The sequence below is a fragment of the Notothenia rossii genome (assembly GCF_949606895.1).
Source record: "Notothenia rossii genome assembly, chromosome: 6".
Classification (NCBI taxonomy): domain Eukaryota; kingdom Metazoa; phylum Chordata; class Actinopteri; order Perciformes; family Nototheniidae; genus Notothenia; species Notothenia rossii.
Window position 1 is genome coordinate 74,347,384 of NC_136909.1, and position 21,075 is coordinate 74,368,458.

Here is a 21,075-nt window from a genome sequence, read left to right on the forward strand (position 1 = left end):
TTCTTGGTAGCAGACATACATATTTGTACAGTTGAGTACCAGAGCTCTGCTCTAAAATGAAAGTTTTAAAGTGTATACCTGGTTAAACTCTCTCTGACTACAAGTTAAAGCTTCAATTAAAGCTTAAACACCAGTCTTGGAAAATAAGAATCACATTTCTGCCAGAAAAAGTCTTGAGTTTGCCTCTGCACCTACAAGGTATTTCACCATGCAGAATATATCTTCAGGCTTCCTGTCATCCACACCCCGGGCCATGAGTAAAGGTCACAAGGTCAGCATTAAAGGAGGAGGCGCCAAGTACATTTCTATCCATTCGTATCAGCAAGCTGTTGGCACACATGCATGTGTACTCACACACAATCACTTGCTGTCTCTTCACCCATGGGAAATCCAGGAAGCCATGCCAATTCTAGCAGATGTTCCTGAAGCGCAGGCATCCTGTAAACACCGTGAAATGTGTTTGAGGCTAATGTAGTGGTTGCTGACAGAGGTCTTCACCACATGATTTGATTTTAACACCTGCTGCACACACATACTGTACATATCTGAACCCTCACAGCTTGACATGCTCTGCATGTCATAACCGTTAGCGTTATGGAAGCTCATTCTTAAAATAACATACAGAAATTGTGTAGGCCTATACAAATTAAACAGGTTATGGCTCCAGGTTTCCTCTTGGAAAATGCTCAAAATCATAAAAATAAGAAAAACATCCAATCAAATTCCCTATGGTGTTGTTAAAAGAACACTAGTACAATAAGGACAAATAGATTTGTATTCAAGCTTAATTAAATTATCTATAATAAGTGTTATTACGGCAGTAAATTATAGGTTCAATGTTTATTGCATGGGAGCCAGGGCTGTGATACAGTGGTAACCCTTACTCTGTTTACTTTGGGTTCTTCACCGATGGGAATATGTTCGCTCTGTGAAGTAATATAATGACTAAGGACTAATCACAGATTATTTTTTAGCTCAGTTTTCCATCGATAGCCGTTTTATGATTATTACCTCTTTTTTAATCACTAGTCATCAGTCTATAGAGGGAGCCACTGTAGCCTGCTGATGGTTTACTGCTCCCCGGTGAGAGAGAAAGCCTGAGCTCAACCTGCCCGGTACACCGCCCCCAGCATGTCATAGTATACGAGCAGCATGTTCATCACAAGTGCTACTTGTACTCCGACTAACATCCAACATCTAACATCTACTGCACTTTCTGCAGAATAAAAGCCAGCGCACACGGATTCGCAACAAAAACATAACCCGGGGACATCTTCGGCAAGTTGGAGATCCGCAGGTAATTGCAGGTACGCCACGGGATGACAAAGCTAATGCATACAGTACTGCGATGTGAAAGATAACAATGATAGCTGTTGAAGGATTGTGAATGTTGAAACAAGTGAGATATTTTTTGTTTGCAGTACCACTTGTTTCTTGTGTATTTCTCTTGTTTCAGGGAATTGCCCAGTAACAAGTGTCAGTAGGAACATTGTGCGGTGAACGAGGAAGAGTAATATTTGACTGGGAGGCTTGTTAAGTTGAACATGTTTTGTGCACATTTTAATCAACACGAGCTCTGCATGGCTGATTAACTCGTTCATTTTCCTGACAGTGACTGACACAGGAGGGCATGTTTATGCACGATCTTTACGCGTATTACGCACTAATCCTTTTGGAATAAATACAGCATAAAAACACTTCACTTAGTTGAAGTCGCAGATTTAGCTGGAGACGTGCCAACATAAACATCACGCCAACAGCGGGAGATGTTGGGACTCGTTAAGCAATGCCATCAATGATGTAATAACTGGTATTAAAACTTGTAGGCTTGTCAAGCGAAAAATGATCTTGCACGCTCTATCCATTTGGTTCCTCTGCATCTCGTTACAGTGCTGCTCCGTGGTTTGGTCGACATGCTGGGGATCTGCGTGTGTCTGTTTGCGGTTTTCACACATGTCCTCTCTCAGGAGGCTGAGGAGCCTGTCTACTACACAGTAAGTGAGAGATGTTTAACACCTCGTGTTTCTATGGGGCTTGGTACGCTGCGTACTTTCATTTGCTGATGGGGAACTGAGTGCCTCGTGTTTTTAATTATCATATGATGTTACATTATGGGACAATTACAGTCATTGTTATCCCTCCTTCACAGTGCACAGAAGGGTATGAGTATGACAGTACCAAAGAGCAGTGCAGAGGTGAGATATTGACTGACATTTTTTAATTATCGGTTAATATAACACCGAGCAGCTTTTAATGCCTAATAATGATTTTAATACATTCAATTAAGTTTAATATATGTTATTTATTTAACCAATTTAAATATTCCAGCCAAGATAATGCTATATATCATCTACTTTTTTCTTTCATAATGTTCTTTCCCTGTCAGACATCGATGAGTGTGAGTTGTTAGAGGATGCCTGCAAAGGAGGTATGCAGTGTGTCAACCACTTTGGTGGATACCTCTGCCTCCCCAAGAGCGCCATCATCTATATCAGTAAGGATGGCGAGCAGGTGCAGCTGCCGGACCCTGTCTCTGCTGTCCCTGCTGTCCCTGCTGTCCCTGCTGTCCCTGCTGTCCCTGCTGTCCCTGCCGTCCCTGCTGTCCCGCCTGTACCCCCCCGGACTAGAGGCACCCAGGGGAACAGCCGCACCATCCGCTGTACAGCCGGATACACTGCAGATGAGCAGAACTTCTGCAGAGGTAAGAGCAGCACCCACCCCTCTCTGCTCAGCCAAAAGAACAAGTAGCATCAAAGTCACTTAAAAACTAGCCTTTTCCATCCTCTTATCGCAGTAAAAAGAGAAAACGAACATATCCCTTATAGATTCACCTTCAGACATGTTTTCCATGCAGCACTGCATCTGGCTAAAAGCAACAAAAGCATACAGTACTACTGATACTTAGGTGGTCAAAACATTACCCAAAACAAACATTTAATTATGCCAGTATACTGCGTTACAAATTAGTCAGTAGATTAGAGTTTGAATCTGCACCCACTTTTTTAGGGTGGAATCTGAGGGCCGACTTTAAGTGTGGCAGCCGTCCCTTTTGAACTTCTACATCATTTTTGTATATATTGTTGAAAGAGTCCAATTTCACTTCTGAGGAGCCTTTCAACACTCGCTGCTTGCTAAAGACTCAAGAGCCTCAATAAGCAGAACTCCAAAGGTGAACTGTTCATCCAACTGCCTGACAGTCATCAACAGCTAACCCATGCATAGCTGCCAGATGTGTTGCAAGCTTCTTGTTTCTTCTCTCTGCGATGTCATGTTTTCTAAACTTTTTGGTCGTTTGCAGCATGATGTTTTTGGCCCGAGTTCAGAATCTTCTTAAAATATAAGAAATTGTTCTTCTTAAGTTCATTAAGTTCTTCCTCTTCAGGGGCGAATCAAGAGATGGGGTTAACCCTAACCCTGTTCTCATATTTAAGACTTTATACTTAAAGAGCAACTTGCAGGTTAGAGACACCAGTGAATAAATGTGTAGGAAAATGATGAATACACTAGATTTGACAAAAATATACAGAAATATACACTACAGTGACATCTGGCGTCGTTTTAGTAAGACATTTTCACTTCCGCATAAAAAAGCCTCCGCACGTGACCTCCCGCGTGTGACGTAACATGGGGGAAACAAGGGGGAGAGCGGCCGGTCTAACGTATGAATAAACATGGATCACAATGCTAGTTTTGACACAGAAGAGGTTGAAAATATATATTCGAATGCATATGATTATAATTATGAGCCTGCTAGGCGTCCAAGAGACCAGGAGCAGCCAAGGATTAGAAAAAATAACGGCCATCGGAGAGAAATGGAGCTTTGTTGTGTAGAGAACCAGTGGAGAACAGAGCAGCTGTCTTGGTGAGTGACCGGCGTTAGCATGTTAGCTAACGTCAGTCACATCACAGCATTGTAAAGTTAGCAATCATATATCAGGCTATAACTAAAGTAGTATTGATAATATAGTAACGTTACTGGCAGGACTGTTGATACTGATCCATAACAGAAACTAATGCGCAAGTATCAGCCGTATCTCGCGTTACCTAATGCAACTCCACACTACGGTGCTGTGTACCGGAGGAGAGACGCGAGATACGGCTGATACTTGACGATCTGGCGGAGAAAGGTGGTGGAGCCTTCGTTGATATGCCGTTGTAAATGGCTTGATGGAAAGCAGGTGTGTAGTCGGGGAGGGTGCACAGCTGATTGCAGCAGGTGAGTGGAGGTTGAGCCGGGAGCCAGGAGTGACAGCCACCACGCCCACACAAACAACACAGACAGGGGGAAACAAACAAACAAACACAAAGGAGACGGCTGGAGCAGTACAGCCACCACAGCGTTACCTAATGCAACTCTACACCAGTGGCGTAGCCAGGAATTATTGTTTAGGTGGGCCTGGAGAAATCTAGGTGGGCCAGGGGGAGACATATTAAGCGTGGGGTCTGAGCTGAAACTTCATTAATGATTTTAATGATTTTTTAATGCACTAATAGAACATAAGCATAAATTAGCAGTGAAGATAAAAACATAGGCACGGCGGCCTCAGAATGTGTGTAAAACTGACAGGGATGGGTATCGTTAAGGTTTTAACTTTTATCAATAGCGCTTATCGATCCGGTCCTTTTAACGGTACTTTTATCGGTTCTTTTGGAGAAAAAAATAAGGTAAACTTACTAAACAAATTGTGAACACAACTAACATTGCTTTTTATTTAAATTAAATACATAATATTTCACATCAAAAGAAACAACAATGTTTTAACAAATCGTATTAAATAATCTGAAGACAGAACTGTAAACAGAATAGCTGAAACTTTAACAAAATAAATAACTCAGTTACCTCTAATCATTAACCCATGTTTTTTATAATGTAGTTAACTCCGTGTGTTGCTGCTAGCATACATAACACCTGACGTGGAAACGTTACTCGTGGATGGGGCTACAGAGCTACTAGAAAGACTGTCGAACCCGGTTCATTTCTCCGTCTGGATGTGGTGCACTTTTGCAAGATGTTTTGACAAACTGCTCGTGTTACCGCCCTTACATGCTAAACTCTTATTGCACTTTTGGTAACGAGCATTGTCCACATCGACACGGCTATAGTTTAACCACACCTCGGAGCGCGTTCTCTCCGCCATCTCCTCCGTGTATGTGTGTGTTGCATGAATGTAGCTGCGTGTGTGTAAACTGCCCTGCCCCCTCGCACACGGGGGAGAGAGATCTCTCGTCTGGAAAGATCTAAAAGACGCATGTTGCTGTCTTTTTGCATATTAGAAACGGACACTACAACTGCAATGTAATGTTTGTGTAGCAATAATACATATGACATATATATATATATATATATATATATATATATATATATATAAATATATATCGGCGGCCACAGGTTGTTTATCCTTGACAGTCGCACATGGGCACACACTGAGTGTTTTCATATTCAGCAAATGTGTTCATGCTAAACTGCAGACTTCAAGAAGAAATAATACTTTCATTCACTCACGGCAAAAGTTACTTTACTTACTATAAAAATTCACGGTAAAAAATGCACTCCCTGTTCCATTGTCATGAAGGTGGAATCTAACTATATCCAGAATAAGTTTGATTGGATCCAGGCTAGAAACATGTTTATTTCTGCTGTAAAGTTGGGCATTTTAACATGGGGGTCTATGGGAATTGCTCCTTTCTGCATCCATCCCATGTCGGCCACTAGATGAACTGCAGTTTGTGGCACTTCCTTCTGGGCTTCCCGGCTCTGCGCTAAGCGCTAATTGGCTGTGGGTGGGCCAGACGTGCATGTGGGTGGGCCCAGGCCCACCCGGGCCCACCCACAGCTACGCCACTGCTCTACACTAGTCTTACGGTGCCGTGTACCGGAGGGGAGAGAGAGCAGCGAAGGGGGGAGAGAGCAGCGAAGGGGGGAGAGAGAGACAGCGAAGGGGGGGAGAGAGATGTAATACGGTTTCTTGATAAAGCTGTGGAGACGGAGTATGTGCTGCAGGGAGGTGGATGCACAACGCACCCAGGAACGAACGCTAGCTCCGGTCCTTTTCCCGTGAGGGAAACTGTGGAGTCGATGCCCTGACAGGCTTGAGTTTGTGCAACCTGCACAAGCAAAAGCTCACCATGATTACAAATGGTGAAATGCAATGTAAAATTACCAAAAAAATACCAGCTCACTAAATCACAACCGCTCAAACCAACTACAAACTACTACCGCGGATTGGGCAGACAACGAGTCCGAGAAAGTTAACTCCCCCATGTGACGTAATATGACGCGTTTGACGTTAAAAAAAAGCAGTTTTTAGTAGCAGAGCTCAAAACGGCTCCATTTCCTCTGAATTCCTGCCCTTATGTCTTGTAAAACATATAAAATCCTGCATTAACATTTTTAATTGTAATTTTCAGGCAAGGTTAAGCAGAAATGTAGTAAAAAAAAAAAAACCTGCAAGTTGCTCTTTAAAGTATATATTCCCTTGGCTGGGCGCAGGTTGAGATTTTGGTAACTGCGCAAAGCTGTGTTGGTGTGATGCTGTGTTTGGGCAAGACTCTTTGATCTTTACAAATGGGAGTGGTTTACAGACTCATTTTTTGTCTCTCTATCACACATACACCCACCTTCTCGCTCTGCGGCAGATGTTCATAGCTGCACCTGAGAGAGCATCTCTGATGGCATGTGTATACAGCTTTAACTTTGCCATCTGTCTGTGTGAGATCAGGATGTTGAGTGAGGATATGTACATGTAGAGTCAGCTGTATCAAAGTAATGTAAGGCAAAGTGCACCATGACCATAAATCTTATGTGTTCATTGGGTAGGAGTTCCTCGTGCCAATAGGCAGAGGCATGTGGTGAGTGGCTGTGTGGTGAGGCTTGTGGTCACAGAGCTCCAGTGAAAGTAACACATTTGATTTTACACCTGGGGCAAAGATATGTGTGAGGTGCTTTATGTGTTTCTCTGAATTGAAACCCAATTAGGTTTTATTAGAGTGTAAAACATGGCAGCATATCAGCTAAAGTAACCACATAAGGAAGCTGGCATGGGTGCAATACTTATTCATTCGCTGGCGTGCCGTTTCAGTGCATGGGCTAAACAAAGATAGGCTGTTGCTGTCAGTGTTATTGCTTTGAAATGACGGGAGTTTAAACTGGAAGGCGTCTCGTGCCGTCTCATGGGCGTACGTTTCTGTTGGTGGAGTGATATAATCTTTGTTTACATCAGTCTCTGGTTTCTCTGTCATTACCTTTAACTCGCTACAATGAGCCAATTGTTCTTGGACACAGAATTGTCTTTTTTTCTTCTTTTATTTTATTCCACAGTGGCTGTGTTGCATAGCTACGTATCTTGCTAGCGAAGGAATTCCCATTAACTTTCAATAGGGGGAAACCTCAATGTATCAAATAGCGCTTACACCAGGCTCCTTCCCTGCTAACTCACCACTGTGGAGGAAACCTAGAGTGCCGAGTCAGGTAGGGCAGACGGGAAGATGAAAGGCTGACACTCACTAAATAACCACAGAAGTGCCGGAGCACTGACCAAGCCAGGTTGTACAGACGTCATGAGCCGAGCTGCTGCTGAGCTGTTTTGGTGACTTACTGCTGAGCGTGTGGTGAATAGTAGAAAGTTCAGCTAAATGCACTGGAAAAATAATGCTGCCAGTTTTCCAAAGCTTAAAATAAAATAAAAATAAGAATATTTATGCTGATTAAAAGCAAAAACACACCACAAATTACATAATACACTTCACTTCTTCCTTCTCAGTGTAGATTTAATATTCGTTCTCATTGTGCTAATGGTGCAATAAAGCCCTTTTGGCCCTGAGTGTGAACCCGAGAGTAAGTGTGTGTTGTTGCAGTGACACATCGGGGAAGTTGGCGACCCACCCCCCCCCCCCCCCCAGCCCCGGCCACACAGACACACTATGAAGCCTTACTGTATGTGTGACAGCTTAATGATGCCTTGCATTTCCATGACCTCCCCCCACCCTGCAAACATACATACACACACACTTACTGTGTTTACCATAAGGAGATGCCTACAAGTGGCTTGTTGTAGTCTTATGTATGCATATTAACTCTTATTTTCAGCAGAGGTGAGATCACTTCCTCCTAGAAGTTGAGGTTCTTCATCAAAAGCGGAGGAATCGTTTACATGAGAAAAAAAGTGGAAAGGCGTTATTTTATGATCCTCATTTACAGTTGAACATTGTTAGAGAGTGCTCATAACAAACTGATCTGTACTTGTAGTGGCTTCAGGCATTTGATGTTGGCCAGATCAAGTTTTACACTTTCTGACATTCTCCTCTCACGTCTTGAGATCACATACTTATTTGTAATGTCTAAATTAGATACTCATGCGCTGCAGTATGGGACATGAAAAGACATGACACTCCTGTTTACCTGTCTGGTTTCTTGAGGTCATGCAGGCCACATTACCAGCTACATACATGCCTGACTGATTTAAGCCGGACGCTCTTTACCTGCAGTGGCTGGAAATCTTTCCTAACTATGTTCTATTAAGTCCGTTAATCCTTGTGTGACAGAGAACTTGTGTACTTTTCCAAACAAGGCCGGGTGCATGCAATAACATTTTTCTACGCAGATGCAATGCACTTGGGAGGAATATCTCTGGAATGTCAGTGGTGGTTGTTTTTTCGGTATGCTCCCATCTTTTGTGATGGTAGGAATTACTCACCACCTTTGACAGATAAGCATCGGATCGATCTGTGAGGAGCAGGAATGCAGAGAGCAGAACAAGCAGAGAGACGTGACGCTGCTGCACAATTTGACCTTTACAGTTTATACTTTACAGCTCCACTTGTTGTCATCTCATCCTGACATTTTACACTTGAAGAAACAAGCCCTAGCCACACAGTCTTTGTGAAAAGATGTGAGGATACACAGAGAGCGATTACAGTTTTTCAGGAAATTCCTTTAGATGTTATCCTGTCAGTTTTTGTTTCTCTCTAACATCCATCAAAGATTGGCAACACAGATTTGGAGAAGGTTGCATAGACTTCAACAGTGAGGGGAACGTGATACAGGACATACAGGATGTTAAATTAAACGTTCTGCTATGGTTTTGTTGAGGAAGTGGGATCAAACACAAGCTGGCCCACTTTGTTTAGGGTTACTCAAACAAAAAGACATCTGAGGCACACCTTTGTGCCTGTTGAACCCTCCTATTACCAGCTAAGCTCTTGTCTTCCACCTGTTCTCAGACTGCTACAGTGCGTCTTCACTATGCGATTCTCCTTGTGCACCACAGTGTGGTTTAACTCTCTAACTCCTTAGTTTGAACCTTTGGATGGTAGATGCTTTCTAGGAATGACAGTGACTGAGAATCTCAACAGTTTATGAACAATTACATGTATCTTAGTAAAAAAGAAATTGAAAACCAGTCAATAAATCATCCCTAGATGTTCAAACCACTCATTAGTAACCGTATCTGCCTCAAACATCTAGTAACCTTCTTGTTTTAAAGTCTGTTCTTGTTAATTAAAATTGTTAAGATTGTTGACTTTCAAGACTCACTTTCCATTTGCAAACTGTGCCAGAAAACCTGTTGATGTTGCAACTTCTGATAAAGAATTTTTCCAGTTTATAACTGCTCTCTTAATTTCCTAATGTATTTTGACATCAGCGTCTCTATGGCAATAAACATAATGTAATCTCTTGATCTAAGTAACTAAGCAATCAAGGGTATAATGGCTACATTTTTGGCAACACCATCCTAAAACAAGATCAACACATTACAACAAGAATGACTTCCTGCCCTCCTGTGTTTTTACAAGCATGACATGGTGACAGTATTTCATCACCAGAGAAAACCAGAGTATTTTTCAGACTCTGTGAGCACAAGCCAAGCAGCCCCCCTCCTGGACTGTGCAGTGTTGCCGTACAGTGTGCTGTTATTGCTTGTTGTTTTTGCTGCTGGCTCCTCGCTGGCTTCACGATGGCAGAGAGCAGAAAGGAAGCAGCTTTGCCGTGTCTCCTCGACGCAAGTGCTTAATGTTGTTGTTATTATTCTCCCCGAGGTCGGTGCCTGTCCAACGTCCAGCTGCTTCCTCCTCTGATGTGCTTACATGTGTTGCTCTTTCCGTTTACATCATGATGGAAAGGGTCACAGGGCTGCTATAAATCATTACTGCGCTCAGCTGGGCGACACTCGCATGCGATCGCAGATTTCGTGCTGCACACAGTTTCTCCTTTTACTCGTTTTATCACTCTTTTATTTTGACCTTATTTTCAGGTTTCATTCCTTCCATGCCACACATTTTCTCTAAAGGCTACAGCTGACACATGTCAGTCGGCAGAGTGATTGAATATCGAAATGAATAGCAGGAGAATTGCTCTTTTTATTTTTTAAGACATTTTCACAGTAACAGGAAGGATTATTATCAGTTGGGAATGTAGCTGGCACACTGGATGGATTTTCAAGAATGTCAAGACTGTGCCCGACCTTTTAGAAGAGTGTAGAACAAACTCACAAATCACTTAGTGTCAGCATGACTAAAACTCCTCTAACTTTTGAACAATGAGAGCGATAGGAGGGGGAATCTTGGGAGTGGTGCGAATAGCAATAGCATGGAAATATTTGATGCCCTAATAGGGATGGAAATACACAGAATATAACGTTAGAGTGCCTTGAATTCTTTGATTTCTTATCTGCTTTGTGTTCGGGCTTGATTTGAAAGGGGAACACTACCACTCCCATTTGTCCTGAGGTCGTGTTCGAGCCACTGATAGCTGCATTTTACACTGCATTGCAGAGAGAATTATACACAAATGAAAAACGTGCAGTGCAGCTGAAGGGGTGATATTAAGGTGTTTGAGGTTAAGCAAAACGAAACGCTCAGGGTGTATGACATGCTAATAAATTAGACATTGTGAAATGTTATGGGCTATTAACTTCGCACATCTTGCCCCCTGCTTTCCCAAAGATTGAATTATCCAATAATCAGAGGGAAACAGAGACACCGTCCAACAGCAGAACGGCTCCAAATGTTTTTGGAACAGCTTCTGCTTTCCATTGCAGTGATTCAGTGAAAACAAGACTAAATGCTCTCAAGTGATAATTACAACAAGCCCTATCATGTCAGTTTAAATCTGGAGCAAATAACACATTGTTTTGAATTCTGGCCAAACACTTTCTAGTTCCCGTTTTGGACACATATGCTATTTCTTTCTCAGCAATATGCACGCACTAACACACTACATCTCTTTATGGTGTAACACCACAATTCGGTATATAACATTGTAAAAGACCATTTAATGTTCAAAGCACCTCAAACAGTACACACCCACTTGTTCATTACACACACACACTTGCATTCTTTGAGCTGCCGCCATTGCCGTTACTCCCCCAACTCCCACAAGGCATTTAGAATTAATCTCCTTGAAAAGCTAGGAGTTTTTAACTCTGACATCACATATGCACACACGGCCATAACTCTAACTTCAAATCTTAAAAAGCCCTTTTTGTTTAAAAAAAAAAAAAAGAGGCCTCCACCCTTTCTCCTCATTCTTTCTTTTTACATCTTCCACCCTCCTGCTGGACAGCCTTATCTTTCCCTGTGATGTTACAGCAGGCTCTAAGAGGAAACTTGTAAGCTGTGTTAAATAAATCCTGAAAAAAAGGAAAGAATCTGACCTCAGAGAACAGAGTCACTTCTCCACACACGCAACACATCATCACATTAGATGGTAAAATCTGTTTTCCTGTGTAAACTATATGGACTGTACTACATGTGGTAAGCTGTTGAGGCTTTATGGGACCTTAGAACCAGCCACTCCCCACACACACACGCACACAGGCACACACGCACACGCACGCACGCACACACACACACACACACACACACACACACACACACACACGCACACGCACACGCACACGCACACACACGCACGCGCGCACGCACACACACACACACATGCACACGCAAACTTTTGTGGAACTTTGTACTGGCAGCCTTTAAAAGGTTTAGTGACAAAGTAGCAGTTACCACAAGTTATTCCCGTGAATGAACCTTTGGATTACTTTCAGCACACACAGCATGCTTTTATTTAGAGCTATCCAAGCTTTCTTAAAGGGGATAATAATGATTCTGACTTTTCCTACGAGGAACTTCTTAGGAAGCATCGGTGCATTGTTCACATTTAAACAATTTACAGTTAGCCATGTGCAGTTACTTCGCACCAACAGATGGTTTCTACACCCTATGTAGGAGAGTGTTAGAACATGATCCAGTCGCAGATGTCTGCCATGCACCAGCGACACCGTTTTTCATGGACTTACATACACAGTGGCATATATGTAATTGTACTCCAGGTAACTCAATCCTGAATGATTTCAAGTACCTGATGTAATTCTTGTAAATCTGTAGCCTTGAAGCCATATGTGGAGCAGCTCTGACTCCAATTAAAAAAGAAAACTAGAAGTTTAGTTTGCCAACTGTTATTGGTCAAGCTCTGCTACCTATCTGATTGGTCATTCATCTTATCCAAGAAAGTAATTGCTTACCCTTAATAGATTGATCACTTTTGGTCACTTAAAAAAACAAAACAACTTAAATCATAAAAAGACAAATGTACCTTCTGTTGGGCCTTGGAGCTTTAGACCAGACACTACAGGGAGTTGTTTAAGTCACCGTGATCTCACACATTTGTTCGTGGATTAGTACCAGTACCAGACAACACTGCGTGGTATCCCCTTGTCAGTCACAATTTTGCCACGCCCTAAAGCTTCTTTATAATCATTAGCGAAGTATTGTAATTGTTGTTATAGACTTCTATACAATCTGTCTACCTTTTGCAACTCCTGCTGGCATTTCAGCATTAGCTTTTTTTACGTTTCAATCCCGGAATTTACCTTACCTATGCTGTAGAATGCAACGTTTTATTAGTTTATCAGTTCGGTGACCGTTTTTTGTGTCACTAAAACCATAACATTTCACCCACATCTCAGTTGTTGTCTGCTTCTTGGCACTTTGAAACCCAACATCATCCCACAGGACTGATCAGGAACCAGGAGCCTGTAACTTGTCTGAATATATTGCCAGAAGGCAGGGCATTTCCAGTCTCAGTGAATCACCAAATACCTCCAGTAAATAGGCGTGTTTGTGATTCACACTAAGTGCTTGATCCTGGCTTCAACTATATGTTAACATTTATTCACATTTTTAATTGGTTCTGCAGGATTTCACCTCCAGTTTCTTCTCTGACAAGCACCTCACTCTGTTTTTCTATAAAGGGTTAGCTAGTGGTTTATCTTGTTGGCTTCTTTAGCTACCAAACAAGCTAGCTAATACTCTGACTTCTGTATTGTTGGTTTCTCCCATTACTGTTCTGTGTGTTCAAACTACAGTAGACCTACAGCTTAAACAATTGTTGTTTCGTTAAGTTGTTTCACCTCATTGTGTTTAGTATGGCAGTTTCAGTTACTTGCTAGCTAACCCAAGGATGCTATACCGTTAACTGAATGAAGGACGTTAGACAGTATTGATTTTGCCAACCAGATAGATGCAACCTTTAATAATAAGCCAAATCCAATCTCAAGCTAATCATCCACATCCAGGTTTAGTGTATCTCCTGATCTAAGAGGCTGAATCTGGATGCTCCAGGTTCCCCGCCAGCAGTTAGACTCTCCATTGCACCAGGGCTTTTTTAACAGCATCTCTTTATGCTCTTTGGTCAGTACGTGATACTGCTGGAGTCCAAGCGTTCAGTATCTCATTTGGTGCTGTTTACATTTGCACTTTCCCAGATGCCTATCAAGGCACATCAGAGCGTTAGAGTTTCCAGAACAACAGCGCTTTTATCTTTGTCTGTCACTAAGCGGGTCACTGAGCAACAAGCCTCTTCTTTGCATTCCTCCCTGAATGCAATTCGCACCTGTTGTCTCTCACGTGCAGCTTTTAGATGAGCCCTGCTTTTGTCCCTAATGTACTGAGTTCATCTTATCACTGTGCCCCCATAGTCTAACACATTTTAGCCCTCTTCCATTTCCTACCTTTAAGAAGTGAACACAACTTGCCTGTCTACCTTTTAGTTTAAAGGGCCCATCTGCAGCAAATCAAGCCAATTTCTCAACAGCACCAGTCCTACTGGATGGTGGAAGTTTTAGGACTGGCAAATGGGTCATTTGAGGAACTGAGGGAATGGCGAGATAAATCAATCAAACTTTATTTGTATGGATTTCATAAGGATTAGCGCAGTAGTGCAAGTGCTTCACAGATAACTGACAAGATGGAACACTGAACGAACAGTGAAAACAACAGAAAATCAACATTTTGGGACCAGTTTTTGCGCTATAACTAAAATAATTCTGTTAAAGATATTATTTAACAATCTTAATACATTAAGAAAAGTTGTTTAACAATATCTCATAATGGGAATAAAATCTATGAAATCATGCAAACATAATGTCTGTCGAAGCAGGACAGAGTCTAGTACTATTGTCAGGTTTTTCTGACTATTGTTAGGCTATGCTTTTGTCGATTCATAATGCTGTTATAATACCCCCCCTCCTCCTTTCCTGTGTGTGGTATTGAGGATAACTGTCTGTCATGCTGATGCCCACTGGCTGTCTGCATATGATGGGCTGTGTCAGACCACCCAGGAGGATGGCTGCTCAGGGATGAGAGTATAAAATAAGGGTGTATTTGTAGTGTGTGTGTGTAGGGGGGACGGAAGATTGAAGTTAAGTTAATGGGGGTGAGGGGGGGTTTATGGTGAGACTTTTTTTTGGGCTCTGACTCCAAACAAACCAAAATGAAGAATGTGTTCAAGATAAAAAGATGAATATTTCCACTGCTGTGTGGCCCAAACTGGAAAATTCAAATATCTGCTGAAAGCGATTAAATATCAACTGTTTGTACAGTTAAAAAAAAATAAGTTTAAACCTTTACTGTAGTTGGTAACTTTTGATTTGGCTTTTCTAAAATCCTGCTTATTACTTAATTGGTCAACAATGAATCTGTTGTTTACATCAGGGATATTGTATGCTTGTAAAATGGTTTGACCTGATTTAAGAAATGTAGCATCTTTAATTTTTGCGTTCAAGCTTCTTCTTCAAGTTCTTCTGCAAACATCAAACTTTTACTGATCATGTTATGTAACTTTCCAAAGATGGGGTGTCGGATAGAAAGTGGATCTGTGTGCTTTTGGGTTGACGAAAGTCTGATGAGAGGGGAGGCGTTATGGTAGAAAGCATAAGACTTATCAGTTGAGCTCTCTCTCTCACACACACACACACACTCAAACTCTCACCCCCTTCAAAGAGCTGTCCTGTTAGCAGGAGATATGATCTGTGTTTTCCCCTTTACCCGGAGCCTCTGAATAAAAGCCCTCTTTATTTAATCGCCTACTCTCTGTGTGAACATGTGTGTGATGTGATGGTGTCAGTGATCACAGAATTTTTTTACTGTCTGTGGAGTTCACACATCGCAGATCACAGAGTTCAGATAGTCCAGACATGTTGCCTTGCTTTGTCTGCCACATGTTCCTGCGTACAGTAGGCATTAACTTGGCTTCCTCTCACTGTGTGTGTTTGTGTGTTTATTGCAGACATAGATGAATGTGCGACAGGCAGACACACTTGTGGTCCTGAACAGACGTGCTACAACACCAGAGGCTCCTACACCTGCCAGTGTCCTCAAGGCTACCAGAAGAATGGAGACCACTGTATAGGTGAGATGTTGTCGCAAAAACACTCTCCTCTGCAGGTGAAACGACAGAAAAACAATCACCAACTAGCTTGACTAATAAGATCCAAAATTAAGATGTCCTGCTTTTTTATCATTCTATCTGGATAGCTCTGGGGTTTTAACTGCCAAAAACATGCAAGGACTTGAGAAACATTATTCACATAACAAGCAGATAAATCGATTGTGAAAATCAGTCTTTTGGCCATATGACTAAAACTGGTGTGAAGCCTTTGAAAATGATGTTGTCTAGTCTTTTATCAACTTATTTAATTGCTTTTTGAATTGTGTCTTACCACTCATATTTTCATGAATTTGTGTGTGTTTGTTTTTCCTTGCAGACAGAGATGAGTGCGCCCTGACTAACTACTGCATGCACAGATGTGTGAACACACAGGGCTCATACTACTGTGAGTGCAACGCAGGTCACAAGTTGGCCAGCAACAACCACAGCTGTGTTGGTAAGTCATTAAAAAGTAATGTGTGTACTCGTTTTTTATTGTGTACAACATTACGTTGTAAAACATTTTTCTTTCAATGCCTTTTTATTCAGAGGAAGCTTGCGTGTTGCCAGATCTTCAATGCAAATGTTTATTAAGAGTTTATTATAATAAAGTGCTATACTGTTAACAAATAATCAAATAAAATCGTAAACTGACATCTGATGAGCAACTGCAACTACTTAATGATACAAATATAAGTAAATTGATTATTTCACACCCACTCGTATTCACTATGCAAGCCAAGAGCCTTGAAGAGCTTCAGATAGTCAACAATAAAACTACAATATTAAGTTCCATGCATGTAAAACATCTGCTTTTGTTTCAGATGTGAATGAGTGTGATGTGGAGAATCCCTGTCAGCACCACTGCTACAACCTAATTGGTTCCTTCCTCTGCCAGTGTGACCAGGGCTACGATCTGGCTGCAGACAAAGTCTCCTGCCAAGGTGGACTCTCACACACACACACACACACACGCACACGCACACGCACACGCACACGCACACGCACACGCACACACACACACACACACACACACACACACACACACACACACACACACACACACACACACACACACACACACACACACACATATATACTTTACATAAATAGATAAACATCTTCAGATAAATTCATGGTTGTAAAAGATTTCGAAGTGCACCGCCTTATCCTCGTTCTCCACCTTATCTGTGTTTGAATGTGTATATTTCCTGTACAGACATTGATGAATGCGGCTTCTCCAGCTTCCTGTGTCAGTACCAGTGTGTTAACAGCCCAGGAAGTTACTCCTGTGAGTGTCCAGAAGGATATCAGCTGCAGGGAAACAGGTTGTGTCAAGGTATTGCAGTCCTCCTTTTTTTCATAAATCTTATTTTTTATCCCTTCTGAATGTATTTATCTATCTAGCTAACCCTCCCCTCTGTTTTCACATCAGAAAGGTTCCTCATGTCTTCTTCCCTTCCCTCTATTCTTTAACTATTTAAGATAACTTTATCATCCTGCTATCACCGACTTTATTTACCTCTCTCAAGCGGGAATGAAGGCCACTCTCACCCAGTACTGTCATGGAAAGAATGCAGAGGTTAAGCAACACAAACTTGGTGTTGCCCTGCTCAGCCACCTCTGTGAATTTATAAGCATGATGTTGGTTTCTTGAAGTGGATTTATTTGAAGCTCCGGCGCTCGCTCAAAGGGAGAGCTGTTATTTTTTCCTCTCCCCCCTCGGTCAGGTGCAGGGTTTATAGGGGGAGCCATGAATCCGGCTGGTTGTGTTATGATGATGAATCCAGGTTGCTGTGCCAGAAATAGCCCTGTGGTTTGGGGCATGTTTGATGGGGTTATTTTCATGGTGCTGCAGGGAAAGAGTTGCAGTAAGGCCTGTGTGGGGTTACATCGGGGGCTTCCCTCAACTACAGATCTGCAGGCTTCCCTCTTGTGTTTCCTTTCACCTCCACAGCTGCTGGATATTCAGGAACAACCCTAAGACACAGTTCCCAAATTGCACTGTTTTTACAGCTCGGTTTCATGAAGCGTGTAGAGTTTATGTGTTTTGGAAGTGGGGGATACTATTGTCAAGCAGCTATTTTTGACAACTACTCAATTCTTTTTTCTCTCTCTGTCACTTTGCCAATCACAAGACATAAATGAGTGTGAGTCGGGGACCCATAACTGCCAAGAAGATGAAATGTGCTGGAACTATTACGGAGCCTTCCGTTGCTATCCCAGAAACCCCTGCGAGGCCCCTTACGCCAAAACCGCCGAAAAGTCAGTAAACTTCATCCAGTTCTTTCTTTTTAATATCAAGTAGTGCCTTCAGTTTCAAACAGATTGTCTAAACTGTTTTGTGTTTGCAGTCGCTGTATCTGCCGCTCTCAGGCTGAGTGCCTGAATCTCCCACCGTCAATTGTCTACAAATACATGAGCATCCAGGCGGAGCGCACCGTACCAGCAGAAATCTTCCAGATTCAGGCCACCAACATGTACTCAAACACACAGAACACCTTCAGGATCAAAGCTGGGAACGAGGCAGGAGAGTTTTTCCTGAGGGTAAGTAAACATTTTGTTGTGTTACATGAAAAGTTGGGGGGAAGTGTAACGGGAGACAAAAGTACATTCTCAACTGTATCAGTGTCACGATGCTGTCAATATCTGCAATTCAAAACTAAGTTAATAACATTACTCACCTATTGACGCTTTTATCCTTTTCCTGACTCCACCTCCAAAACATTTCCAAAACTGATTTTATCAACCATGTAACACAGAAGTAACAGTTTTGCTGTAACAAGATATAATTTGTCACTATATGCAAACAAGACAAACAATCAACAGTTAGTCCGTACGTCATGGATGTATAAAAAGCTTGTACCCTCAATGCTAACACACAGCATGCTAACATGCTTACAATAACATACCGATGCATAGCAGGTTAACTGTCTAGCTAGATTACTATAAAAAAATTTGAACATTCACATTTGCTTATCAGTAAAAATATATGTACAAGTACATACAGTATATGGGATAAATAGGTATTAACCTACATTCCTATTGAATTATCATATCTCTTGCAGCGTTCCAGCAATGTGAGTGCCATGCTGGTGCTAACCAAGTCTCTGTCGGGCCCCAGGGAGCACGTGGTGGACCTGGAGATGGTCACTCTCCATCTGCCCATGAACTATCGCTCCATCTCTGTGCTGCGGCTCACCATCATAGTCGGGCCATACGCTTTCTGAGCACCACAATTCCTAGCAGCCCACACACACCTGGTTTAGCTAACATAGCAGTGTAACACAGCAGATGCCTGTATCATCATAACATACATTTTCTTACAATACAATAACGTAGGCTGCCCCAGACTCGTACAGCACTTCCAATAGGCTTGCTTTTGACAGCCCATGCTGTGATTTGACCACTGGGCACCTTTTCTCTCAATGTGTTCTAAGGAATTAAGCACTGTGTTTCAACAAAAGCACTTCACAATTTATATATTTTTCATCTCTAGAGTTGAACCATTTTTAAGTTTTTGGGCCTAAGGTGGATTTAAGAAAGATAAGATGCTGGATCTAATTTACTTCCCCTCCTTCCAGAATAACAAACAGAGCCGTGGCAATCAGGAAAAGGGGCCTAGTGGACACAATTTGTAACTGATGAGTATTTATGCAGCCGTACCTACATTAATCACTTTGTTTCAGACCACATTTGCTTTCAATAACGAGTGTGTGCATCCGTGAAAGGCTATGTCATATGAAAGAGAGAAAAAGCACATTTTCTATATAAATGTAAATGACAAATACCCAATATGAGCAGCTTTTTATATACAAATAAATGACGGAGCTTGTAAATCACAGCTTCTGTTTATGCATGTAGTAGGGGTTAGTGCTGCTGCGCCACACTGTTCCTGCAAGTTTTTGTATAGTTTTACTCATGAGTAATAATTTCCAGAGAAGTCCAGAACAGTTCAGAAGTGTAAAGGAAGGGAATGTGCCTGTTATTTGAGAGAGTACTAAACTTCGCATTTAAACAGGCTTGATGCACGTGGACTTTACTCACAGGAGTAAAGTCATGTACATATTGAAGTTACAAATCTGTGTGTGATTGTGTGTGAGTGTGTGTGTGTGTGGCTGGCTGGCTTTTTGTATGCATGCAAGCAAGTGAAAGTGTGAAACACAGAGGGAGATAAAGGGAAATAGTGAGAAAGAGCTTGTTCTCTGCCCCCAGGTTTGGTTGATGTGTTTATGCGTTTCTGTGATGCCATCCCCACAGACCTCAGTTAGACAGGCAATAACAGAGATTTCTCTTTGAACTCGAGAACACGCACAGGAAATGACAACTTTCATAACACACCTCGGCCAAGTGACCGCTCACTGGTGCCACGGCGATTCTCCTGAGGAACAGCTGAGCTTTCTTATGTCGGTCCCAGTCATGGAGTCACACACTGGCACCAGGCTGGCTTGCGTGATACACATAATTACAGTGCTTTGCCCTATAGTGTGACACAGGGGATTATTAAAGTGTTAATACAATGTCACCACACTTTTGGCAGAATGAGAAATCTTTCACTACCTGCTTTGCCTTTCGTGACTCCGCGGGTCTGCTGTGGTTTATTGCTGAAACACTGTACACTGTAGAAACACAGCACTGAAAACCACATTAAAAACCAACATGTTGTCACCACTTCAAGTGTAGAAAGTGATCTGTCTTTATGTGGTTCCAGCAGCAATAATGCCATAGTGCCTTAGAGGTATACAGTAAAAAATGTGTAACACTAATCGTATCATTTATGCTGTTAAGACTTCCTTCATTGAAATGCTTTAATGATTTTCTCTTCTATTTAAAATATATTTTGTCATATGTATCTTATATTGATTCTACTCTGAAGAGCAAAAGTTATATTGTTGAATAAAATATGATGGATAAATGGGGCTAGGTTGTTCTGTTTTTTTGTTGTTGTATCTAACAACTAAAGAGAGAAACAACAAATGTGTGAAAACAAAGCTGCTCTGCACTGTTATTGCAACACAGTGAACAACATCTGACATCATATACAGTATAATGGAAAATGCAGCGGTTGTGTGATATGCTCCGCTGCTCTTCCAATGCTTTTGGGAAAACGTGAGGATGATTTCATCTGGATATAACAATGATGAATGCAGTGAACATGATGCCCTAGCCATCATATCTATCTTATTTAAAGAGCTCCAGCGGGGATGTAGTAATATAGTATGTTGAGTCAATGTGTGCTGAGGGACAAATGTGAATCCTGCACACACACATATACACACAACATATTTAGATGTGAAATGGTTGGGAGGGGTTTAATGGTAAGTTGTTACTCAATCATTCTTCTGTCTAAGAGATTTAGTCAGAGC

At 41.9% G+C, this 21,075-nt stretch overlaps 1 protein-coding gene across 3 annotated transcripts; it reads left to right on the forward strand.

Moving 5' to 3' along the window:
• The first annotated feature begins 1,103 nt into the window (after positions 1 to 1,103).
• efemp1 (EGF containing fibulin extracellular matrix protein 1) lies at positions 1,104 to 20,628 on the forward strand. 3 transcript variants are annotated; one of them, XM_079690643.1, is made up of 12 exons: positions 1,104 to 1,307; positions 1,457 to 1,800; positions 1,891 to 1,994; positions 2,150 to 2,195; positions 2,387 to 2,701; positions 15,569 to 15,691; positions 16,047 to 16,166; positions 16,534 to 16,653; positions 16,929 to 17,048; positions 17,848 to 17,974; positions 18,064 to 18,256; positions 18,778 to 20,628. In XM_079690643.1, the coding sequence occupies exons 3-12, from the start codon at positions 1,914 to 1,916 to the stop codon at positions 18,937 to 18,939; spliced, it is 1,407 nt and encodes a 468-aa protein (XP_079546769.1). In that variant the 5' UTR covers positions 1,104 to 1,307; positions 1,457 to 1,800; positions 1,891 to 1,913; the 3' UTR covers positions 18,940 to 20,628. The 3 variants fall into 3 exon arrangements, with proteins under 3 accessions (XP_079546769.1, XP_079546768.1, XP_079546767.1); XM_079690642.1 differs by lacking the exon at positions 1,457 to 1,800 and having other exon boundaries at positions 1,105 to 1,307; XM_079690641.1 differs by lacking the exon at positions 1,457 to 1,800 and having other exon boundaries at positions 1,105 to 1,297.
• The last annotated feature ends 447 nt before the right edge of the window (positions 20,629 to 21,075 follow it).